The 26,868-nt window shown below is 43.7% G+C and overlaps 1 protein-coding gene across 1 annotated transcript; it reads left to right on the plus strand.

Moving 5' to 3' along the window:
* The first annotated feature begins 14,028 nt into the window (after positions 1-14,028).
* On the plus strand, positions 14,029-26,024 carry LOC142801676 (uncharacterized). The gene is made up of 4 exons (XM_075887551.1): positions 14,029-14,963; positions 19,932-19,994; positions 22,161-22,387; positions 25,676-26,024. Exons 2-4 carry the CDS (start codon positions 19,991-19,993, stop codon positions 25,952-25,954), a joined length of 510 nt encoding a protein of 169 aa, XP_075743666.1. The 5' UTR covers positions 14,029-14,963; positions 19,932-19,990; the 3' UTR covers positions 25,955-26,024.
* The last annotated feature ends 844 nt before the right edge of the window (positions 26,025-26,868 follow it).

Here is a 26,868-nt window from a genome sequence, read left to right on the forward strand (position 1 = left end):
ATGGTGCTGCTTTTGTATTACGACTGAAGCTGAAAAATGACGACAATTTTACTCATTTTAAACAAACAAAAAAAAGACAGAGCCCACGCATTGTGGGAATTGATGCAATAGGGAGTTTTAGTGCTGGGTACCCAAGCGGCTTGCGTACGCAGGACGTTGGGGCGGCGGTATTGCGCATGCGCGAAACCCCAAACAGATGCGTCGCAAGATCGCTGGGGCGATGGGGCCATGCGTCCGCGCGGTCCACCTTCGCAAGAGCTCACGGTACCCGCACTGCGGATACTCTAGCCGTCGAGTTAAAATAAGCCAAAGTGCGAGCACTTATAGTGATTACACGGTTTTAGCCAGATTTCCAAAGCTAGAATGGCCTGGAACATAGAAACTAAAAGACATATGCGAGCCCCCGACCAGCTGAATAGATGGTGCCATCTAGCGCGGTCATAGTGAAACAGACAACCACAACTTTGTTATTGCAGAAACATTGTGCATTGTACATCTGGTGCGAAAACTGCGCAGCGACAATACTACAAATGAGTGACCTTTTTATTCATTTTCACCTCAAAAACATTACGCGTAAGCTAACATCTTCATGACTGCGGTTGCATGAAGTGTCACAAGATGTCGACACTGTCGTTACAATAACCTTGTATGTCACTTTTTTGCGTATACCAGATTACTGTACACAATAAAAAAGTGTCCTGATCACTATGTATGTTTAATTTAACATTTTAAATCATAAAAAGACCGAAATAATACTTACGCGACAAGACGCTGTGGCTCTGCGAGCGCGTGTGACCATCTTACGGCTTGCGTTTGCGTGCGTGCCACCATGGCGCCAACTAAAAGGAATTTCTGGTTGGGTATGGGTTGGGCACGCAACGCCGCGCGCTCCCAAGCCCGCAAGGCCCCAAGAGAATGCGTACCCAGCACTAAAACTCCCTAATTTGAAGCAGCCAGCAAGGAGCAAATTGTGCTTTACAATGCATGCAATTCAAATGTTCACTTATGTTCTTCATACAGTTCCGTCACGTGATACCAATTTCGGTGTATATCAAGCTAGCAAAACGGCCGTGAGCGCAGCATGGCATGCAATTCACGTTGTACATGACATCCATACCATGATTTTCATGTTACCACTTCATTTATGCTCGTCATAGTCACGCCACATAGTGCCGATTTTGGTGTATATCAAGTTAGTGAACTGGACGTAAGAGCACATGTAAATTGAGCTGCACATGACACGCGCGCAATGATTTTCATGCTATACCACCTGAAATTTATGTTTGTTATACAGTCACGTCATACAATACCAATGTTGGTGTATAACAAGCTAGCGGAATGACCGCGAGCACGCCATGGGCAGGTCATGCAAGTTATGCTGTACATGACATGTCGTGTTTTTTATATTACACTTGTTATTTATGTTTGTCATACAGTGACGTTATGAAATGCCGAACTTGTATATCAATCTAGCGAAACGGCCGTGAGCGTGGCATAAATCATGCTGTACATGATATGAATTTCATGATTTTCGTTTTACGATTTGTCATTTATGTTTGTCACACAGACACGTCACGCAATACGAAATTTAGTGTATATAAAGCTAGCGAACCGGCAACGAACGTGCCATGGCGTGGCATGTGCCAGTCATGTTCCACATGACGTCGTGATTTCCGCATTACCACTTGTCGTCCATGTCCGTCATACAGTTACATCGCGCAATACCGAATTCAGTGTATATCATAGCGAAATGGCCGTCAGCGCACCATGAGCATCGTAGCATGTAAATAATATTGTAATATATATGGCATGCATGTTGTGATTTTTTGTTACCTCCATTTATGCTGGTCATGCAGAAATGTCTCATCATACCACTTTTTGGATATATCAAATTAAGAAGATGGCCACAGGAGCACCACGGCGATGACGTGTACACCATACAGCTCATGAAAGTTAGGGATGATTTTAATTATATGACCATTCATTCATGTTCGTCGCAAAGTCATGTTATGCCATACCAATTTTGGCATAAATTCTAATAACGATTGGTCAGGTGAGCGCACATTCTTGGGCGGGTAGATAGATTGATAGATAGATAGATAGATAGATAGATAGATAGATAGATAGATAGATAGATAGATAGATAGATAGATAGATGCGCTCAAAGTCGCCGAAGTTAGTCAAGAAATGCTTTGCATTTGAAAAAAAAAGGCAGATCCCACGCACTGTGGGAATCGATGCTATGCTGATATGCGAAGCACGAATGAAAAATGTGGATATGTCACTTTAAAATCAGCACAACGTTACGAGGTGGAGGTAAATGCTGCCGTACATGACTTCCATGTCATGTTTATCGTGGTTGGATGTGTCGATTACTTTCGTCATCTATTCATGTCACCTAATACCAAAGTTAGTACATGTGGAGCTAGCGGAACGGCCGCGTGCACGCTATAAACCTGGTATGTTGTCATGTTCTTAGATGACACGCGTGTCAGGATTATCATGTTTGCACTAGTCATATATTTAGTTATTCAATGACGTCACTTAACACCAAATTTGGTATATGTGGAGCTAGCAAAACGGCCGCAAGTGCACCATGAAGGGCCAAATACACTCCAATGTAGCGTTGACGCGTGCGCACGCTGGGCACAGTGACGCTACGTTAGCAAAACGCGAGCAGCCTATAGCCTGACGCCAGGCACGACCAGCGTCCGTCGGCGCGGCCCGACGGCAACCGGTGCGAAATGCGACATGCTGCATTTCGTGCCGATGCGTTACCTCGACAACACTGCGTCTCCCTCTTTTCGTGACGGAGGGCCGCCGGACGCGCTGAAACGTGCATGCGTCAAAGCAACGCAGTGCGGCGGGTGCCTGCGAGTATATGGCAGGACCAGCACCGGGCGTGGAAACGCCGGTGTGACGCGACGAAATGAACGCCGACGAGCACGTGCACCACGTCACGTCAAAATATATTGGCGCCGTCACTGTGGCATGTAGTCATCTTCTCACGTGACACGCATCTTATGATTATCATTTTTGCACCGGTCACATACCTTCGTCATCCATTGGCGTCACGTGATACTAAATTTAGCTAGTGACACGGCCGCGAGTGCATCATCAGTGTGGCATGTAGTCATATTGTTACATGACACGCATGCCGTGAATATCATGCTTGGATGTGTCAATTAACTATGTCGTCCGTTCGCGTCGCGTTTAACTCGCAGCACAGTCACTGCAGTGAATTTCTTACATAAGATGTCGACCAGGAAAGGCACAGTTCGATAGAGTACACTGGATTTATTTACGATATTAATATGCACAAAAAAAGACACTTCCAAACATCACAAGGAAGACATCTGAGCCGCCGTCCATACGTCTTTGCTCGACCGCTCCTTCTTTTCGACTCTGCTCCTTCGCCGCTTGTCTCCCCCATTGCACCCCTTTCCCACCCTAAGCACCTCTCTTAGCCTGAAAGGGCTGACTGAATCGGCGTAACAAGGAAATGACTTTGTCGCAGAGTCCCTGTCAACAAGACGAGAAATATTCGCAACACTGCCCGTTCACAACAGTCACAGCGAAAGCTCGAAGAGTGGCCTTTCAGGGCATTTTTATTGCGTTAATAATTACATCGTCGCATTTACTGTTTTGGACGGCATCAACAACCACGAAAGCGTGTGGGGCAGAATTAAATTTCTTGGTAAAAGAATACTTTTAGGGGGCGTGTATCGACCACCGAGTTCTTCGCCCGAATACTTAGACGCCATTCAAGACTACCTTGCAGATAATACAAATTCTCGATCCCGGATTATAATAACAGGAGATTTCAACCTACCGGGTATAAACTGGGCTGATTTTTCTTATGATGGCAAAGAATCTCGAAGTGCAGATATACTGATTGCGACCGCATTCAACTTCTGCTTACAACAACTAGTTTCTGAGGCTACCAGGGTTGACAGTTCATCATCATCCCTCCTTGATTTGGCACTGGTTAGCAGCTCGTTCCAAGGTTGTTCAGCCAATGTAGAAGAAGGAATATCCGATCACAAGTTGCTTGCTGTGTCATGTCCTGTTTCAGGAACACGTTCATTTACTAGACCGTCAGATACTTTCGTGAGAGATTACACTCATGCAGATGATAACGCTATTTTAGAATACTTGGAATCGCGCTTTGATTGTTTTAGCCAAGTTAATGATGTCAATGAAATGTGGTCAAATTTTAGAGAAATTGTTCTCTTTTGCGAGCAAAGATATGTGCCGTTAAATAAGAAACGAGTTAATAGGGAATATCCGTGGTTCACGAGAGAAATGATTCATTTGAAACGCAAAATTAAGCGTCAGCGCAAGCGTCGGAACACGAGTGATTTTTCAAGCCTTACTTCTGAGTTGCGAGAACTAACGCGATCGGCAAAGGAAAGCTTTTTTTTTCAGATACTCTACCGTCATTCGTGAAGAATGAACCCCAAAAATTTTGGCGCTATCTGTCAAAAGATAACCCAGGCAGCACAGAAGGTTGGCCCAATATTGGGGATAGATCGGCATTGCCTGGCCCATGAACGGCCCAGTTTTCACAACGTACCGCCAAGATTGGCTGTGCCAGCCAAATAGAACGGCGACGTTGGACCAGCGTTCACAACGTACCCCCAATATTGGTTCTGCCAGCCGAATAGAACGGCTATGTTGGACCAGCATTAACAACATTCCGCCAATGATGGCTGTGCCAGTCTATTAGATTGGTTATATTGGGCCAGCTTTCAGAGCTTTCCGCCCATATAGGCTGTGCCGGCTGATTAGAACGGACACATCGGGCCAGGTTGTACAAGTAGCAGCCAATATGGGTGGAGCCATCCAATAAGACCGGCATTATTGGCCCGCCGTTTGACCGTTATTGCCGGCGTCAGCTGAAAAGTCAACATCACGATGTCATAATATTAGAATATGAGCCAATTTCTGCGGCTGCTGCTTTTTGGCTCTGTTCTGGCCCCAATTCACGCACCGATTTTTCAAGTTAGAGAGCGAGTAATATATGTGCCGGGCACAATATTAGAACTATCTTTTCGTCATTAAACCATGCCCTGCCACGGCGGTCTAGTGGCTAAAGTACTCGGCTGCTGACCCGCAGGTCGCGGGTTCGAATCACGGCTGCGGCGGCTGCATTTCCGATGGAGGCGGAAATGTTGTAGGCCCGTGTGCTCAGATTTGGGTGCACGTTAAAGAACCCCAGGTGGTCGAAATTTCCGGACGGCGTCTCTCATAATCATATGGTGGTATTGGGACGTTAAACCCCACATATCAATCAATCAATCAATAAACCATGCACAGTTGGTTGAAATGCATAATCGTTGGTTGAAGTTGTGCAAGGTAGACTTTTTAAGTGAGAAAAAATTACCGATCAAGTTTCTCTGTCAGACGTGACGTACGATGCGGTGCTATCCGTACGTATGACGAAGCTGCTGCGGATTCCGCTGTCTTACGCGTGCATGTAGACATCGAATATCTGACGCAAATCTTATCGTATCATGTGTCGGGCTAGCTATCTACGCGACCTATTCGAATCTGTTTTGCGTTCACAGCACAGTACGTGTTAACGGCACTTGCTGCTGCTTGACGTGTGGGAAGAGCGGGGGTCGTCAGTTGCGTTATGGTGACTGAATCATACAACATATGCAGTTGCCGTGATCTAACACACAGACGCGCGTGTGCACGCACGCACGCGCTATATTCATGCAACGACCACACGAATTCCCAACAACATCGCAGCGAACGGTTGGTAAGGTGTTGCGGAGTGTGTGGGCGTCGTAGCCAGCTCGTTGCGAACGTGAATTTCGGCGTGGAACGCTTCTTTTTTATGTACTTTTTTTACGTGTGCCCAAAACGGTAGGCTGCGCGATACGAGCAGTACGACACACAAAAAAAGAAGAAACGTGAATGCATAGGGCAAATCATTAATAACAAAAAAAAAAACACGCACGCTCACGCCACTGCAGTGGCGTGAGCGTGCGTGTTTTTTTTGTTATTAACGAAGCACATGTGCTTCCATGAAACATGACAGCCAAGAATGATGAAGTATTCATTTACATACAAATTACTATGAGTTGCTGAAACTCACGCAAAAAACCATAATTTTCTTCCTTGGATATTGATCGAGTGCCTTGGAATTATGCTATGTGAATTTGACACATCAACAGTGCATTATGATTCCCACCATAAGGGGCCACAATCTTGACAAGTAATAGAAGTACTCTTCCCACCTGATGTGCACCTAACGTAAAAAGAGGCCTTGTTTCTCAAGTTAGCAATATATATATATATATATATATATATATATATATATATATATATATATATATATATATATATATATATATATATATATATATATATATATATATATATGGAGCACATCACCACTGGAAAAATATACCAGGTGTAACCAGAAAAAAGCGCACCTGCAGTTTTAAAGTTTAAAAGAAGCAATGACATGCCAACCATCCAAAATAGAATGCCCGAGAAAGGAGCATCAATCAGTATTACAGCAGCTAAAAGCCTGCTAACAGCTGAAGGTAGTCATGCTGCTCTTCCATTCAAGTATAGTGTACACTGAGAAAAGATACTGAAGATACACCATCAGCAAATGACAAAACCAATACAGACAGAGTTTTCTCTTATAATACAAAAAGTCTTTAGCTGAGGAGGCAAATAAGTCATTGGCACACAATAAGTGCACAAAAAAAAAGCTGTCGCACGAGGCTCTCAGTGCTTAGACAACACAGGCAAAAATACAATAGACTGAAGAAGAGAAAGCCCATAGCAAAAGTTACCATACTCCTGAGTTCTTGCTTTGCGTGCTAATGAAGCTAGCGTGAAGATGAACACTAGATTAAAGCACCACAATCAATATCTGGAAGTCAATGCTTTAGGAATAATACAAAGTACTGAAGAAGCATGCAAAGAGCATTCCTGTGAAGGCAAATATAAAAAAAAAGACTTAAAGCTCTGTGGCCCTGAACAAGACAACACCACAACCAATCGAAGAGCCGTTCGGACACACCAGCAGTTCTGGCCAACACTAAAAAGTCACAAAAACATACCTTTAATGCCTTTTTTGCAAGAGAACTTCAAAAGAAATGTGCATACACCAATGCCAGAAGTATCGATAGAAGCTATTACTCGTATTCACCTCTTCATTGAAACACTGACAGAAGATACTTGTACCTGAATGCTTAATTACTTTGGTACAACTCAAGAGCGCCGACGCCAAGTGGCAAAAAATTATGATGGAAGACTACAATGTGATCAAATGCACACGTCAACCACCAACCAAGGTCCTATGCTAGAGTGAATATCGCAAAAAATCTTGAACGCCTAATGTCACTGGCTCATACTCAGCGTTCTCAATCAAAATCTTGACCTCCCACACAGCATATTATTTCAACAACCTGCCACCTCTCACCATGTCATGAAACAAGCTCGAGTATACACAAACCCTCCTCACCGTTATGTAATTAGATAGCTCCACTAGTGCTTCACTCTCGGAACACATAGACCAGGGCCGTAACTAGACGGGTAGTGAGGAGGTTCTGAGCCCCTGAAGTATTTTCGTGCTCTGACTTTTCATCAACAATAGCATAATCTGGGCAAGTTGGTTCATCGTGGTTGTGTTCTAGTAACAGTGAGAGAAGTTCAGGAAAAGACAAAAAGGACAGGAAAGAGCGCTGACTGCCAACTAAATTTTATTGAAGGTACTACGCCCACTTTTATACAGAGTACAAGAACAGTGCTCATGCACAACGACACATGTGAGACCATGATAATATAATCTTAACTGAGAAAAGAATACTCTCTCTCCGAATGAATGAGTGAAGGCATACTGATGCACTGATTCATGGCCTTCCTGACAAGAAAAAGCTTTCACAGTCTCTCTTTCATTTCTTGTTCTTGCTTTTTTCAAAAACAGTGTTTTATGAAACATAGAACTGCACTTACATTCTTTACAGTGTATGGCCATGCGACTAGCATAGCCATTCTTAACATTTTAAGCATGCTGTCTTGCTCAAACATTGGGGAACTGCCCAGTTTGTCTTATGTTTACGTTTCCACATGTCAATAGTATCTCATACACAACATTATATTGGCATTCAGTATACCTATTCTCGTGACGAATGGTGAAATAATGGCTATTCCTGTTGCTTTTTAGTACACACACTTTTGAAAACTTGCAAGGGATGGCAAATAACAAGATAAAATCATATCGGCTCGCTATTTTCTTTACATTGTGAAACACCTTATGTACGTACGGTATAGCATGCAAAGATCTCTGGTCATTCTGTTTTTATTTTGGTCCTGTTTTGTTTAACTTCACTTTCTGCAGGAGGGTTTAGCACACGGGTGTGGTGGTGCTGTTGGGATATCCAGCATCCTTTAGTCTTTTAATCTGGTTTTTAAGGCTTACCTCATCCTTGTGCTCACATGACTTCTGAAGGGTGGCCTCAATGCACATGGTAGCAATTCCTCTGTGTAAATTGTGTAAATGTGTAAATATGTGTTATGATGTACTAAAAAAGATGTCCCAAGAATCAGAATAAGTGACAGTAGTCAAAGTTTTTGTCACTGCCTTTATACAAATACCAGTTTATTTGTTGCCTCCTGCAGTATTTTAGGGCCTCTTATATAGATAGGATGTTTTCTCACTTTTATTACATTTTTGTATTTATGATGCCATATGCTCAGGAGGTAGAATGTCGTTATGTTCTTTCTGATAACTTCTAGCTTCTGAGCAAAGATAATGTTTCAGAAAAATGAAAAAAGGCTAGCATAATATTAAGACATGGCAAGAAAGCAGAGTTTATTAAAAAATCAATGCATTAGTTGGGAATGAGAAAAAAAGATGGATGACAGGTCAGTAATGTCAATTAATTTATATTAGGACACATGAAATGTAGCAGAGGGTGGCAGGTGATTAGTTCAAATGAGATAGAGAAATTATCAGCCATAATATGAAATTGGCTCGTACAGGACAGGGAACATTGATTGGGCTTCCTCCCTGCAGTGGACATAATATAGGCTTAACGCTAACAATGAGCAAAGCCTGTGAAATTAATGCTCCATGAAATGAGCAGTACTGCACAGATTTCTGTACTAGACTTCCCATTTTGCATGTTTTTACCACCTTATCCTGCTCGCTGTGCAGACACAAAGCTTCACCAGAAAAACAATGTTATACTTGATGAGGATAATGCCAGTGAATGCAGTGTTTTATGTACACCTTTCCTTGCTTAAGTCCTCCTCCAAACTATACAATTTTTCTTGGAAATGTTCTGCTTACAGCACACCAACCGATCAAGTGAAACAACTTTATTGGAGTCCTGCAGGACGCGCCCTAGTATGCAATCACCATTCCACTTCACGTTACAACATACTGGTGGTAAAAATATTCTCTGGCAGAGTACAGAAGTGCATGCACTGAGCTAGCTTGTGCAGCGCGGTCTATTCCAGAAAGCTGAACCTATGTTTGGTACAGAATTTTGTAACCACACGATGCTTGTACAGATTAAATGTGGCCACACATAGCAACTTCTGAGCTTTTTTTATGAAATGACCTCGCAGTATCTGAAAACATTTGTTTTTTTGTTTACTTCATAGTTCTCAGTGAAATATTTCTCTTGTTCCTCTCGATGAATAATGGCATTTGGTGCGGCTAAGGTGTTCCTAATGCCTCACTATGAGATCAGAAAAACGATTCTCCTTGAAAGTGCTTCACAAGCATTTTCTAAGATATTGAATGACACTGCTTGCACATGTACAAACATTTGCTAGTTTTATTGAGAGTTGATGATAAAGGGAATCAGTTGGTGCATCCAAGCCGTACAGAGATTGACTGGCCCTGAAAAGGGCCGTTTAGTTATATATCTTGCAGCTTGTTCCAGGTAGACAGGGCTTCATTCTGTAGAAATGGTAACTCATCACACTGGTTCCCCAGCATGAAGAACATAACTTGATGCTAACACTGACTCAGATGTTCTGAAATGTCATAGAGGGTACATGAAGGCTGGGTACATGAAGGTTGCAGTTATACTAACTGTACAGTCAGCATGCTTGTGTGATATGTGCATAGCTGCATCAAAGTCACGTGTGAGAATTGCGTGAACAGCTGAAAATCTCAATGGCATCATAGCTTAAGAAGTCTGTCATCCCTTTTTTGCCAGTTTCCAATATCATCCTTCTCTTTTCATGCATCTTCTTTTACTATATCTGGGGTTTTAGTTCCCAAAACCACGATATATTAATGAGAAGCAAATTTTGAACATCTGGTGTTCTTTACCATCTTCACTTGTTTGCAGCGCAACACCAGAAACACAGGACAGGGAAGGAGCAAAAGAGAAAGAAAAGATGGCGCCGACTCCGAAAAAGACGGCACTGACATCCTGACACGCACATGTCGTGATGTAAGCTGCCCAAAGAGTGGCCTCCCATGAGAATAGTGAAGAATTGGGAATAGGATCTACCAGTAAGGGCTTTGTGTGCAATTCACAAACAGTGAAAAAGATCCACCAGGGGTGAACCACATGTACATGGTGCACTCCGGTTGAGAGAGAGCAGAGTAGAACAGATGTGCCAGACAGGAGATTATAAACGGTTTTGTCTGGAGCTGGTGCCAGACCGAGCTCTGATTAAGCATAAGAGAGTATTGAGCGCCAGGCCAATCTGATCCCATTCCTGTGATGGGGTGCAATGTGATGACAGGTGCGAATTCCATTTTCTTTTTTTTCCATGGGTTTAGGCAAATAATTTTTCAGGGATCAGATGGAAATACCTCCGACATACATACTAACATGCTCATTCTTGGGCGTGTCATGCCTAGCCACCAGATGGGGAGAAAAAGGAATGTTTCCCAAAATGTGCGATAAAGTGTTTGGTGCTACGCCTCGACGGAAGTATTTATAGGTGCTTTGGAAATCGGTACGCCATTTCTGTAATCGTTAAATATGCAACTGCATGTGCCACTGCTAGGGATAGCGTGACACTCCCAGCCATTTCGGGGTAAGCCGTTTTAATCTACATGAAGATGTTAATGAGCCCGTTCTCCATCACAGCAGTAGCTGTGGCCATTCCTTCAACTAGGCCTACTGCAGCGCCAACTAAACGTCTGCATGAATTTAGCGCTAGTACCGTACATAATAATCAGCATGTGCCTTGGGTTCACTTCGATGGTGTTTTGAATTCATATTGCGTGACAATGGTTTAAGTTGCACGCGTGCCTTAACCATTACTGCAATAGGAGACCATGATTTATCGTCACGCATGGTGTTGCTTAGCTCGGTCCTCAGTGTTCGAAGCAGGTTCCGCCTTGTGAGTGCCTGAGAGAGGCACAAGAGTTGATTTCTGCTCTGTGTTTCTATAATTCCCTAGCCTGTATTATACAGGAAGCGGATAGTGCTGGTGTGCGTCAGCTGCCTCGGTGCGCTCTCAACCACCTGCCTGGTAAGACTGATAGCTCATTCTATCAGCGCCTTGTCGTACTCCCTCCTCACACTGCGACATGTCCTCCACTTGGAGGACATGATGACGGAACAAGATGATACGAAGCCCAAAACCGCAATGTTTGCAAGCCACAACCCGAGCAAACAATTCAACGGTGAGGCCAGAAAATCTACCTGACTAGGCCTGGAGCAACAAGCCAGAGGCCAGAGAGCATATTCTTGGCTGGATAGATGGATGGATGTGGCTGTACCCTTTAGATCGGGCGGCGGCTAATGCCACCTAGCCGTAATGCTTAGTGAACTAACCACTAGATTTATTTTCCCCCTTTAAATAGTAAAGTTGGATGGGTACTTTGAAGTGAAGGGTTTAATTTTCAATCGTGTCTTTACTTTAGCCACCAATGAGATAACCTCCTTCTAGTTAAGTCTACCCGCTTAAAGTCTATTTTGCCCTCCCTGTCCCTAAACACCAGTGCTTTGAAAAACTCTGCGCCATCATCTTGAACTATAAGGTGAAGCCCTTTACAGAGCATTGTCAAGTGTTCGGCAGTTTTTTCTTTCTCTTCACACGCACTGCATACTGTGTCTACCCCTTCGTATTTGGCCCGATATGTCTTGGTTCGCAATACTCCCATCCTGGCCTCAAACAGTAGAGAACTACCCTGAGTATTATCATAGATCCTTTCTTTGGCAATTTCCTGCTTAAAAGTTCGATAGATCTCTAGTGCAGACTTCTTAATCATGCCAATTCGCCCCATGTCAGTCTCCGTTTCCTGCAGTTCCTTTTTAACCGATAGTTCTTTCTGGTTTGGCCACCTGCTGTTTTCTAAGTATTTACCAGTCAATTTCCTGGTTCGCTTCCTCCATTTTGTTTTGACATTCTTCATGTACAAGCAGCTGAAAACCTTCATAGCCCAACGCTCCTCCCCCATTTCTCTCAATCGCTTCTCAAATTTTATCTTGCTGCTAGCTTCCCTGCCTTCAAATGATGTCCATCCCATATCACCTTGTACTCCCTGATTTGGTGTATTCTCGTGAGCTCCTAAAGCCAGCCTACCCATTCCACGTTGCTTAATTTCTAATCTTGCTTGAACTTCTGATCTCATGTACAAGACTGCATTGCCGAACGTCAGCCCAGGAACCATGACCCCTTTCCATATTCCTCTCACAACATCACACCTACTGTAATTCCACAGTACCCTATTTTTCATCACTGCTGCATTCCTGTTATCTTTAGTCGTCACGCATATTTCGTGTTCCCTCAGGTACTCGGTCCCATTGCATATCCATACGCCCAGTTATTTGTATTTATCTGTTATCTCTAGCGTGACTTCCTGTATTCTAAGCTCACTACCTTTGTTATCATTGAAAATCATGACTACTGATTTTTCCTAACTGAATCTAAAATCTAACCTATCTCCCTCATTACCGCAGATGTCCATCAACCTCTGCAAATCTTCCTTGTTGTCGGCCATTAGCACTATATCATCTGCGTAGATTAATGCTGGTAGTGCCTGATCAATGAGTTTTTCTTATTTGACTAAAGAGAGGTTGAAGCCAAGTTTACTTGCCTCTAATTTGGCCTCTAATCCTTGTAGGTACATCATGAACAAGAAGGGTGACAGTGGGCACGCCTGCCTAAGTCCACGTTTCACCACTGTGGGCTTGGATACCTGTTTTTCCCACTTTTTAAATACCTTGTTAGTTTTATAGATTTCCTTTAAACGATTAGTGACTCCATCTTTTACACCCAGTGTGTCTAGTATTCCCCACAAGTCCTCTTGAACCACGCTATCGTACGCTCCCTTGAATTTCTGCAGGCCGGTAGGAAACTTCACAGCGCAGCGCCTGATCTTGTGAAACGGCGCAGCCATGCAGGCAGGGCGTTCAATTCCCTCTCTATTTTTTGTATACTACTGTCCTTCTGTACATCGTAGAACACATAACAGTAATGATAGCAAACAGATCATTGATTCGGGTAGGCTTGGTGTTTTTATTTAAAATGGAACAACGAGGAAGCTGCTGAAGCTCGTGCCTGTATACAGCTGCTTTATATGGAGATGAAACTTTAACGAAAAAAAAAAAAAACGTAATGATAAACAGTAGGCTCATAACAAACAACATTTCTCTGAGGGTGCATGGAATATATGTCCCATGCAAGGCTATGCATTGCAGTCCTTACTGCATTAATTATGTACACGTACTGCAGGGCATGCAAGTGTATGCAGACACACGCTGACGAAATGACATTTTTTGCTACATACAAACGTGCACCGCACCAAATAAGACGCACGTGTTTGTATAGTCAGGGAACACTCGTGAATATTGATGAAATCACACAGCTGGCTTACAGTATAAAACAAACACAATTGCGAACAATAAAATGCGACGCTGTTTAAAGAGGCGGACCCAGGTTACGAGAATTATCAGTATGGCATACACACCACGTGTCAAGCTTTTGCAACATCTAAAGAGACTAAATAAAGAAAGTTGCCTTTGTAAGTTCACATGACAGTACCAAATGGAGAAGCCACACGAGAGAACAATTCATCGTGGGCTAAAGAATGTGTTTTAAATATTATACACAGCTTTGCAAGATAATATCGACGAGTTTTACTCGTCTAGGTGTGGGAGGTGTAGGCCTGATAAAATGCGATGTTGCTTCAGAGCCTTCCTTTCGTAATATTGCAATTTTATTCAACTCTTTCAAACGCGGCACCGTAAATTTCTACTGGGTGCTCGAACACGGCAAGCAGGTCGCGGGGCAAAATCTTTGTAACATTTTATTACCGAAACAGCGATACTAGCAATGCTTGAGCTGCACTAGCTGTTTTCTAAATTGTAACCTCCTCAATCTCATCACTGTGATCAGGAAACGGAGAGGAAAAGTACAGCAGTAGTACGTAGAGAAATATTCAATTTCAAGCCCTTTAGCAATATCATCTAAACAAATTGCCAGTTCACTGTTGAATTCTCGATGGAAACAAACAGCTGATCAGGGGCGCAAGCTTGGCTTGGCACTGGCTTGGCCGTTCATACAGAGCCAAAAGCCGCTGCAGGAAACTGGATTGCGGATCGTATTGAGACAAAATATTTTATACATTTTTGTTTTCTTTGTTTCATTTCTCTAATTGTTCTTGTAATGGCGTGGACCGCGCTTCGTGATCTCATGTACCGGCGCACTGTTTATAAGTTTAGTATGGCGCACGATAATACATGATTGCGTGCTTTAATTTAAAAAGGTTCGCGAGTATGGCAGCAACACTGCAATGTCGGGAAGAGGATAGAACCAGTAGCAGTTGCATGCCCGGGTGGAGCGACTGATGCCCAGATGGAGGAATGTCAACCCGATGCCTTTTGTGTTGGCCGTTCTGGCAGTTCCGCCGACTTTATAAAAAGAGACGACCCCGTCACTTGTCCTCTTCTCTTTTCCTTCGGGCATCAGCGACAACATTGACGGACGACGTGTTCGACTTCACCGTGCACGTGAGTATAGGTTGGTTTTTCATTCGAGTGAATTCTTGTTCAGATTTTCAACTTGTCGACTTCATCCTGATCACCTGTCACCGGCAATAAGTCACATACTTGTGATATTTAGGTGAAATAAATGATAATGCACATTTTCTGCTCCATTTGCGTGACTTAGCTACACCAGGACATGAGGTAAAGCCTTTGTCGCCTAGCCACTAGCAGGCAAGATCGATCACTCGCATCCTTCAGTTCACGAATCAACGCGCCTGCCTTAAAATTAGTAAGCTGCTCGCAAAGAAATCTTACCGAGGCAATTTTGTTTTCTGTGAACAATGCACCGTAGATTTGTCTTGAATAACAAAAAAAAAACTCGAAAAATGAATGTCGCGACCTTTTAGAAAACGCCGTGTCTAAGAGCTAGACGCGGCATTTTGTAAAAGGCTCATTAAATTCAGTATTTTGTTCGTAGTTTCTGCTTGAAATTATTATTGTCTATGAATTTCATGGCCCAATCTTTCACTTTGGCTGAAAATCTCGGCGGCAAAAACTTTGTTCAGTGTCCATTTAAGGGCAGGTGTAGATGCCATCATTTCAGTCGCAAATCTTTTTGCTAGTCGGTCGGCTGGTTAACAATAAGGGTACTAACTAGAGTTCCAGATTTCATCAGCAACACATCATCATGGCTTCATCAGATGCTGCATTATATACATTCTATCCTTGTTTTTAAATAGGTGTACCGTATGGTCCACTGTTACAGGAAACAAGCGAGCTCATGGACAGTGAGCCATGTGGTGCTAACTGGCAGCGAGGCTTGTGAATGGGACGCATGCACATAGAATCGGGGTGCGCCCAGTTTTGTCTGCCATTTCTCCGCCTGTACGCATGACAGCATTGAAAAGCGCATCCGTATTTTAGCTGCGCAATTTATCTAGCCCAGTGCCTCCTGCTTCAGGGATTTCCTGTGAGCACAAAAAATGCATGATTTTAATCGTTGCTGCAGTGTTTTGCAAGTTGTCACCGTAAAGCACATCATATTTTTCGCATAATGCTCGCTGCAACTAGCAAGTTTCGATGACTCAAAATGCTGTTCAGGTCTGATGTAGCAAACATTTTAAGCTCGTCCACGTGACCATAAAATATTGGTTTAATAAATAATGGAAGGCAGAGTTGGTATCAGTTGATTTACAGTGTGAAAATGAAAAGTGCGAAGGACCGTGCCTCGCAAGTAAGCTCCGAGAGCATGAGCAGAGAAGTAGCAGATGAGGATGCTCATGCGCTGCATTTCAAATCTCACCAGCACTAATGCTTGACGGACTGCTGGCCACGCACTAGCGTGTTCTTTCTGAAACAGGACTTTGGCCCTGTAAGCAAGTTCTTGAAGGGCATAAGTAAAACGTCAAATGGGCCCCCTAAATGCACCCATCCTTGAACCATTGGGCTTATGAATTAGTGCCCTTTTCAAAATACAACTATTCTTTTCAAATACAACTATTCAAAATACATCTATTCTAAATACAACAGTGCACGAAGTTTAAAAATGGGAAAAAAGTCTTTAAATGTCCCCTTTGTACATAGTGTTCTTGTGATGTCACTTCTGCCGTTGTCTCCCTCTCTCGCCATGCCCAAGTAACACCCTGGGTACCTACGGCAGTTCACGTGCTGCAGTGCGGTTTGTTGGGGGCTCGTCATCTGTTGCTGTGAACGATGTGGAAGCATTGTGGTTTTTTGTTGTCTTACTTTAACGAGCTCATTGGATTAGGAAGGCCTCGCTCGTTCACTCGATACAAGACCAGATAATCATGATGTGCAACACATACACCAGCCACGGCGTACACCGGCTGCCCGCCACAACCTATGAGGGCCTATTATCTTGCTTTCACTACGAATTGCCTGGCCCAAAAACAAGTGAAAGCTCAAAATCTCTCGAGCCGCAATTTTAAGAGTGGATGTGCGAAGCGCAGCTGCTCCCATCGAAAACTAGTCGTGCAGAGCTAGGCAAGTTTACAAGAGATATAATATTATAAATATATTGTCACGGCCTACGCCACCAAAGTAGCAATGCCCCCCCCCCCCCTAAGTGTTTTAAACAATGCTGATGTTGAGCTTGAGCCTCTTTGATTGCAATTTGTGGAAATAGTCGAGGAAAATATTATACAAGGCAGATAGCGACTTTGCGTGGTGTGTGCCGCGGTAATGCCAGTCATCACTTTATTTTTCGCGTATGCTTTGACACACTTTTCACTTTGTATTTTGCTTTTGTTGTACGCTATTGTACAGTGGAGTCACTGAACATGATAGAGACCGTGTATAGAATTAATTGACTAATTAAAAAAAATCCTGACGCCCAACTTGAACCGATCGGCTATACTTCAAAGTGAACTAATATTGTTTCTCATTCTTTATAGTTTGTTTCAATGCAATACCAAATCTCCGCGATCGCCATCACGATTTTAACCGCCTTCCTCGCCATCATGGTTTTAACTGCAGACAAGTTTGTATGTACAGTATCTTGGTAAGCTATATCTGTTTGCAGGTAAATACTTGGCTATGGCACTTACCCGTAATGAAGTTGCACCTGTAGATGCAAATATTGCAAAGTTTCTTCAAGTAGCTTTTGTTAATCTGCACCAGCCAAATACGCTGGTACTTTTAGGAAAATCAGAATGTGCGTTCTCAATTTTAGGTTATAACTTTCAGCGAAGAAACACCCTAAGCTCTGCTCCCTCTGCGTGGACTACTAAATCAACTTGCCTCACTAGCAGCTCATAATTCCTCAAACTTGCATCGTGAGGCAAAACTAAACGGGTGCAAGCACGAGGAGACAACATGGCAGTTGTAGGCGATAGATTCGGTTGGTGCCCGGGCATGGTGGTGGCGCATTTCGGAAGTGACGAAAAGGTGCTGCGAGATGCACGTGCACACTTTGTATAGTTGCTGTATTGGACAGCAAACTTTTTTCCTTATCTGGGCAGTTTTACCAAAGGAAGCTTCATCATATGGCGTGATAAATGAAGCGAATCCACAGGTTGAACCACATCATAGCCTCGCTGTGCTTTTGTACTTTTTTGCTCAAAATTTATTTGTACATATAAGTGACAACTTGCCAGTAATAAGGCAGCACTCGTTTCTTTACCATATGATCATCTCCGGTGTGCTGCTGCCTCAATATTTCAAATTCTAAGCATTTACACCATTGTATGTTAACTTTTGCTTTAAAGTGAGACAAGCCACATGTGTATCGTAGATCAAGAAGCATGCCAGTTTTACGTACTTGCAAGGTAAACATCAGAAATGCACAGTTGATCAAAAATACTAGTTTAATGGTGCATCTACATTACAGAGCACCTGTGGCACCTCGGGAACAAGATAATGCCACATATGTTACAACAGATAATTAAAAAAGACAGGCGACGTGCCGTGAACAAGTAGAAACAAAAATAAAATGGCATGTGGCAGCGAGCGAAGGCGGCAAGGGGGGGGAGCCCGTGGGACTGCAGGGGATGAACGTAGGGTGTGTGTTTAATATGTGGAAGAAAAAAAAATTCAAAATTTTGGCGACTGAAATGAGGATGACTTAGTGAGTGCGCTCATGACAAGAGTAAACACGGTTATTATTTTTTTTCAAATCTCTTTTGAAAGCCACGAAAAATCTGTATGTGGTGCAGCCTAACAGAAGGTCCGTGAAGGCAAATTATGAATTCGTCGTTGTACAAAGGCCTTTTTTTTTTTTCATGCGCACCATCCCCGCCGCGGTGGTCTAGTGGCTAAGGTACTCGGCTGCTGACCCACAGGGGGCGGGTTCGAATCCCGGCTGCGGCGGCTGCATTTCCAATGGAAGCGGAAATGTTGTAGGCCCGTGTGCTCAGATTTAGGTGCACGTTAAAGAACCCTAGGTGGTCTAAATTTCCGGAGCCCTCCATTACGGCGTCTCTCATAATCATATAGTGATTTTGGGACGTTAAACCCCACATATCAATCAATCATGCGCACCATAAATAGTGCTCAAAATTTAATTGCATATGTTGTTTTCATCCTCGCTGTATTCCGTGCTGTTTATGATGTAAAAAAAAAAAAGCACCCTGAAGTGGTGCTGCTTTTGGGCAACAGTTGAAAATGGCGGGGTGCATGAATGCGGAATACTGCCGCTTACACTCAAATCACTCTTGTGGTCACCTCCCACTGTTTGCAGCTTGTGTTGTGTATACACAGCTGCATATTTCCTAGCTAGAAAAATTTGATTTTAGGTGTTTCACGCCATTTTTCATGTAACTATTCCACAATTACACACACTGATCAGCAGGCTTTCAATTGCGCTGAAGGACACAGGTGCCATAAAATTAATAGTAGATACTTTCAAGGAACCGTATGTAAAGGCCGAAGCTTCATGCGTACATACATACACACACACCATATTGTTTTTTGTACTTTATGAAAGCTGCGAAGGTCTCATGTGCCTCCAAGCGTAACTTGTCTTATTTATTCTCCATCACCGCAAAAGTTTTGTGAGTTTCAAATAAAAGTACTTTGCGCATGGCCACGTTTGGGTAATTTTTTGTGTAGGTGTTATTTGAGCAGCCTACAGTGTTTACTTTATAAGCCTGTATGTATATGTTGCATTATAAGGATGCAGAATGTGTGTGGCTGTACAATATAGATGAAGTGTAAAAATTGTGTCTATTGTAGTGTTCTTGCAACCAATCTTACCCCCGTATTCTAGAACGTCCCTCCACTCAACGCTTCACCTTCACTTGAGATGGCTGGTGGGAGCGCCGTCTCTAAGCAGAGAAAGTCGCTGCATGTCAGCAATAATCTGCTGTGATTCTCAAGTAGCGCAGCGTCGCTTTCAAACGAGCAGCGGCACAGTGCTCAACTCTGTCAAGTGAAGGGTGAAAGCCGAGTCGGGGAGCGTTTATGAATATGGGGGTTAGTTTTGTTGTCTTGTTAACCTGCCATTAACACTGGATTGATGCTACTTTGCTCTAGTTGTACAGTGCTCTCCAAGGCTCAAGGAGGCACCGCACAGGAAAGGCTCAGAGCAAACCATGCGTGAGTTTCCTTTCATTGTTACACTATGCACGTATTAAGTGATAGACTTTAATGTATGCTATTTGTATTGTGCAAGTTTTTGGGGACATACAACTTCCAACACTTATATGTTCTGACGAAAATCACGCAAGAATGAGAGAAGCTTGTGCAAAAATTATGCAAGACTGTAAGAAGCTTTTGCAGAAGTCTGTGAAATGAAGTTTTGAAAATTTGTGGCAATGTGTCATTGTACAGTGGTCAACAGTCTTGCTCAGCATGCTTGACTGGAGGGCTCCCGTCTGCACAGGCGCATCTACGGAGTGCCTGATGCATGATGGGCCAAATGTCAGCCTGCACACTGGTGCCTCTTATCCCCGTTTGTCTGTTACATCAGTGTCTCTTATAAAGGGGATCAACTGTGCTACCTTTTTTTTTTTCGAATGTAATGAGTTCTTTTTCCAGATTATTGTTGTTTTAAGGTAGAGCCTCACATTTCTATCAAATACTGAAGATTCTATTTTTCCTTCTAGATGCTATGAAGTCACTCCTTGTGTTGCAATAGAGTGAACACTGTTATGAGAAAAGCTACTTTATGGAGTTAACTCACTCCATATTGACTTAACACACAGAGTTGGTGAAAACTACACTCCATTCCAGCTGCATTAGGAATAATATTCATTTGCATATTTCTGTTTCTTTTGTTTGTTTGTTGGCTGGAGGTTTGGAGTATAGGGTGGCCAGAGGGCACTGTGTAGTCTTTCTTCATCTTCCCAATTTTGTGAACATCAATTGATAGCCGTATGGGAAGCAGCCAGCATGCTGAAACAGCGGTGCAAGCATGCAAGATGTTCACCATTGCATGCAGTCAGTTGCTGTGAGCAACCCACTGCATACAATTAACTGCGAGTGGTGAACTAACGCTGCACTATGTGTGCCTCCTGGAAAGCTGCAATGGTAAAGTGCCACAATCGTATAGTAACATGGATAAAATCGCAATTTGTTTGTTGAATAATTTTGCAATAGAATCAATGGAGCTTTGGATAAATTTGTGTATCTGCCTGGTTTATCAAAGCTACAGAGTCAAATGCGGTATGTACTCGCGTATTATGTGTACTTTTTTTGTCGATCCGGTTATGTGCGAAGCTAGTAGGAATCGCTGGCCTAAAAGCCCAACTGGGAATGGGAATATATGTTGCAGGCGCTGTCACAGCTGTCTCAAAGCGGATTGTTATTTGTTTGCGAAGCCTGTTCAAATGCCCCCATTTTCTTGAAGTTCTTCCGAACATTGCTCACAAAAACCAGTTCCCACGACAAGGTTATACCAGAGAACATAAGTACTCTCCAATAATTGTCGGGAACCCAACGCAAAGTAAGATGCAGACAAGGAAGCGCGATGCCAACACAGTGCTCTGTGTGTCGCCCTTCATGTGTGTGTGTCCCCATTCCTTGTCCCAGTCTTCTATTGCGTTGTGTTCCCTCCGATATCTAACCAACACACCCAAGCTTCTATGCTAAGTCTTATTCAACGCACTCTTCTGCTGGCTCCCATACTGAATATTGCATGTCGAAGAACTCCACGCTGATGTGCTTAGCGGTAGCACGGTTTCAGTTTTCTTCGGTAAGCTTTATAACAGCAATCTGCCTCGTATATAATTATTGTAGCCTATTACAAGGAACGGTAAAAACGCAATGGCCAGATGGCGAAACCAAAAAAAAAAAAAAGAAAATGAGTGCGAAACCCTGCCTCATCTAGTTCATGTGACAGGTCCTTGCACGCGTTCAACATCTGTGCTGTGTCTCGGGAATACATTCTTGCCGTGGAAGAGGTGGGAAGATAGGAGGCAAACCTTTAGGCATTTCGGACTACACATAAACAGGTTACGGTTTTCAAGTTCGATATCCTGGGGAAAGCATAAAAGTTCATGGAAGAAGGAACCTTGCACTCAGCCCATTTTGCGTAAGACTGCACTCGCCTGCTCGACAAGAGATGTGCCTGACCAGAGCATCATGAAGTCAAATGTGTCTGTGTGTGTGCTGGCAAGGTGGCTCGGGCTGGTTGGGGAGGGCAAAGTATGCGAGCAAAAAGTTTCTTGTAGTAAAGCAGGCTGGCTAATTATACTAGTGAGCAAATTATGTGAGGATGCAAATTGTGCGAGTAAATATAGTATGTACTCTTGTATGTTTCAGCTCTGTTGCTACGGATCCTGCGGATCGAACTTGGCATCCGGCAGCAACAAAGAGAGGTTCTGCAGGAGGTGCGACAGCTGAAGCTCGAGGTACGGCTCTTGTCCGTGCCTCAGCACGCCCAGCCAGCACAGCCCCCTTCTGACCTTCCCTGGCTGCCTGCTGGTACAATTGGAGACGTGGAGGCAGCAGAGGCAGCTGTGCAGAGTGAAGCTGTGGCTGCGGCTTTGGTGTGTATTTCTTGATTTTTAATATGCCTATGTAACATGCAGAAATTTAGTACTGCTTTAAGATACTGTGTTTCATGAAACAAGCTAGCCAGGTAATCTCATGAGCCACTGTATTACAGTCGAATATGAATAATTCGTACTCAAAGAGGCCAGAAAATTTGTTCAAATTAAAAGAAGTTCAAAATAATGAAAGTTACCGTAATTACTTGAATCTAACACGCACCTTTTTTCCGGTTAAGAGAGTTCATGAATCGCATGCGCGTTAGAATCGAGTACAAAAAAAAAATGAATATGGTCATTCTATTGCCATCGCCACTTACAAAATGGCCGCTCCCTACGTGCGTCGGCATGGCGCGTCGGTCATTTCTGCCTATGTGTTTCCCATGTGCGGTACTTCATACGTGTGCTGAGGAGTTCGTCATCTTGTAGTACATTAGCATCGACGGCATGGTAGGGCCGACTCCGAAAATTCGACGAGTGCACCACAATGCCGCTTCTAAAAGAAAAGTCATCGCGTGTGCCGGAACGGACAGAAATCGGGCCGCATGGCGGTCATTCGAAGTTCCCGAAACGTGCGTGCGGGACTGGTGGAAACAAAAGCAGGATATTGTCGACCGCAAAGATTCACGCAAAGGCTTCAGTGGACCACAGCAGGGTCGGTTTCCACAAATTGAAGAGCTGCTCGGTGAGTATGTGATTAAGCAGTGAGCGGCACAGCGGCCCGTGACGACAGAACTGCTCCAAGTGCAGGCTATGCAGTTAGCCTTAGAAAAAGGGCTAATGCAGAGCCATTTTAAAGCGAGCAGGTGCTGGCTAACGAACTTTATGAAGAGAAAAGGCTTTTCCCTCCGAAGGCAAACGGGCATATGCCGGAAGTTGCCGGAGGAGTACGAAGAAAAGCTTCAGAGTCTTCAGCGGTTCCTCCTAAACTTGCGGCACAACAACGGCTACCTGCTTGGGCAAATCGGGAATGCCAATCACACGCCTCTTTACTTCAACATGCCTGGCACCACAACCATCTAGGAGAAAGGGGCGAAGCAAGTTTGTGTACTGACATCGGGCGACGGTAAAACTAGAGTGACAGCAATGCTCCGTTGCACGTCAGATAGGCATAAGCTTCCCCCGTACTTCATATTTAAACGGAAGACGCTCTCAAAAATTGTCGTTTTCCCGAGTGGTGTGATCAAGCGGGCCAACGTGAAAAAAGGGTGCGCGTTGCAACCGATGTCTTGTTTTTTTTGTTTTTTTTTTGTCGTGGAAACCGGGCGCGCATTACAATCGAGGGCGCGGTAGAATAGAGTAAATACGGTAATTGAGCGGAGGGCTCACCATGCAGTGATGCATGTGCATGGAGAAGTTTTATTCACAAAAAACAGGACATCCGTCATTAATTAAAGTAGTCAATACATGTCTGTACACGTTGGCCTTGCAACGAGTCAACAAGTTTTGCGTGCAGTTTGCAAAGTATTTGTAATTCGGCTTCAGTATTCTCCTGGCAATAGAAGTTGTGCGCGGCAATGTCCAGTGCTGACACTCTTTGAAGACAACTGTGTTTCCACTGTTACCATCTGCGCTGCAGCCGGAGCGTGGCCAGCACATGATGAGAAAGGAGGAGCGTCTTCACCTGGAGAAAAGCAGATAGGCATTCGAGAGAGAAACACTCCGCGGCAGCTTTTTTTTTTTTTTCTCTTCATGCGCAGTGTTGAAAGGAGAAGAGTCTCTACATAGCAGGAACGAAAAACAGGGAAGCGTGACACCGGCGCGTTGCAGATCGGCATGAGAGAGAGCCCACTCTCTGCGACAGCTTTTTTCCCCCTCTTTCTCTTCGTGCGCAGTGTTAAGAGGAGAAGGGTCTCTACGTGGCAGGGACGGAAAAAGCCGAAGCGTGGCACAGGAATGTCGCAGATTGGCATTTGGCAAACATTCCACCGCAGTCTTTTCTTTCCTTTTCTTCATTTTCTTCTTTAAGCACAGCGATGAGGTGTCTGAAGTGCCACCGCAGGATTGGGCGGGGTGCTGAGAGCATTTTCGGAGCGCGGTATAGCTTTGATAGGACCACAGCGTCAGTTCGAATTAAGTGTGTTGGAATTAATGAGATTCGACTGTATTTACTATAGTCTGTGAAGTCCGAGTGAACTTCCCTAAGCTAGCAGACGATGTAGGCGGCATCGTGTGTTTGATGGGCAGTGACTAGCAATAGCCTGCTTAAAACAGACATTCAGTAATTTTGTTCATTTATCACCCTATTTCGTGTCCGCTGCGGCTCTCTACTTTGAGCTACAGTTCACCCTGCCTTGTGTTAGCCGATTTCTTACTTTTTTAAAAATCTAACATGCACCCCATTTCGCAGGGTGAAGAAAAATGCACCTTTGTTTATTGTGATGAGATTTCTAAAGCGACATGCCTCTTCGTTGGCTATCACAGAAAAATATAAACAGCAAATGGTGCGACCATCTAGTGCGACCTTTATTTTTCTATCAGTTTCATCTGTGACCAAGATTTGGTCGCTCTAAGGTTGCCTCTTAGTACGCCTTGATCATGTTCATTTATCTTGTTGTGCTCTGCTTACAATGCATTGATTAAAAACTTGTCCTAGCTTCTTTTTGAATTCCACATACTTTATCGTTTTTCACCTGTAGAAGCTACTCCTGGTCAACATTCAGGCAAAGACATTGTAACCTCAAAGAAACGTGTATTGGAATTTGAGCACTGTACAAAGTAATTATACTATTTCATAGCTAGAATCAATATTTATTAAGGGTTATAACAGTGTTGTATTTGATTTCATAACAGCAAAACTGCATTCAGAGAAGGACTCTGAAAGGTTCTCACACTGAGTGTGAGAGGGCTGATGTGGAAACCATTTTAGGTCAAGTGAGTTGAAGTTAGCGTAAAAAAACAATGAAATGTTGTGATGCCCGAAAATTCAAGCTGTTGTTTTCAGTGTCCTCTTCTTGCAGATTTTTATCATGAAAACATTTCGATGTGCTATTGCGTTTACCCCATCTATGCTTCTTGCATTTTTTTACAGTACAAGCACCTCCTGCAGATTGGGGGACGTGGCCTCCGAGAAATTGGTGTGAATGCCATGAAGGCTGTATTGGCACATGACGTGCAAGTGCTGTACAGCCTTCATGGCAGAAAAGGGAAAAGGGCCTTTGTGAACCTGAGGCTCTGTAGATTAGTGACAGGTTGAACTTGTTCATTGTTTTATGTGTGTGTACCCATGTGTATTCTCTGTACTGCAGTGCTTCATGTGTACTATGGTATTTCTGTTCTTGTATGCAGATGTCATCTGCCAAAAAGCAGGGTGCGACCAGGCGGAGGCCCTCAACTTTATTAAGAGATGGCTGCCAGGGTCTGGTGATCGCTGTGGGGGCAGGAAGCGGCGCTTCAGAGAAGCATTTGTTGTGGAGCAGCCCGATGATCCCTACTCTCAGAGTGCAGATTATCGGCTGCTCGCGGCAGCTGGCTTCCTGCCCAGCCACAGCAGCCAGGGCCTTGACAGCACCACTGCCACTGTGCCCCCAACGCAACCTGACCTGCAGTAGAGCGGGCCTTTTTTAGTTGTGTATATATATTTTTCAATGTATACATTTTTTGTTGTACCAAATAAATAAAAAAAACAAAGAATAAATGGTCTGCAGACTGTCGGTGGTGCACTGTTCGGCTAGCTTATGCTGATTCGGAAGCACCATCACCATGTTTTAGTTACAAAAAAATGCTCTAAACTGTATGAATATTCTCGATTATCATGTGGGGGACATATGTGGGGATTGCAAGTGGGGGACATACGCTTTCAGCATTTACTTCCTAACGACTTTTTTCGATCTGCTGTACCAAATACCAGTACCAAATAAAGCACTCCCTATTGCAAAAAATAAATTGGTAAAAAAAAATAAACTACACTTCTAGTGTTAGCAAAGGGAAGGACGTATAAAAGATGAAATAGATCGAGTAACTGTTTTCAGTTCTCAGCATTCAATTTTCTGTTGCCCCAAGTATACAGGGCTGCAAAACTACAAGAGCGGGTCATCGAGGCATATTGTTTAAATCTTCCGGTAAGAAAAATTCTCTACTAATAATGGTTACATAATGGCAAGCCAATCAGTAGCCAATATTCGTCGTGCAGGAAACATCGGTGTAATAACGGCCTTTCATTGGCTGCAATGTGGCCCTGGATTGGTCCAATGTCGGCCGTACATCCGTAGCCAATATTCGTCGTGCAGCGAACATCGGCGTAAAAATGGCATGTGATTGGCTGAAATATGGCCCAATGTTGGCCGAACATTGGCAGCTTTGTCGGCAATACGATGGGCCTTCGTCGGCCCAATGTTGGTTGCATACTGGCTAAAACATCGGCAAAACGTCGGCCCATCATTGGCTTGAACGTCGGCCCGACATTGGAAGAAGTTGCACTTCCGACGTTGGCCCGACGTCGGTGCCGATGTTAGCCGATGTTGGTCCAAGATTGGTCCAAC

Source organism: Rhipicephalus microplus, chromosome 1, assembly GCF_043290135.1.
Source record: "Rhipicephalus microplus isolate Deutch F79 chromosome 1, USDA_Rmic, whole genome shotgun sequence".
In the NCBI taxonomy this organism is placed as follows: Eukaryota; Metazoa; Arthropoda; class Arachnida; order Ixodida; family Ixodidae; genus Rhipicephalus; species Rhipicephalus microplus.

What these genes read in the sequence shown, in the direction of transcription:
- LOC142801676 (XM_075887551.1), top strand. An exon ending in AAGCTGTGGCTGCGGCTTTG is followed by an intron (nt 22,388 to 25,675) that starts GTGTGTATTTCT and finishes TCTTGTATGCAG; the next exon opens with ATGTCATCTGCCAAAAAGCA.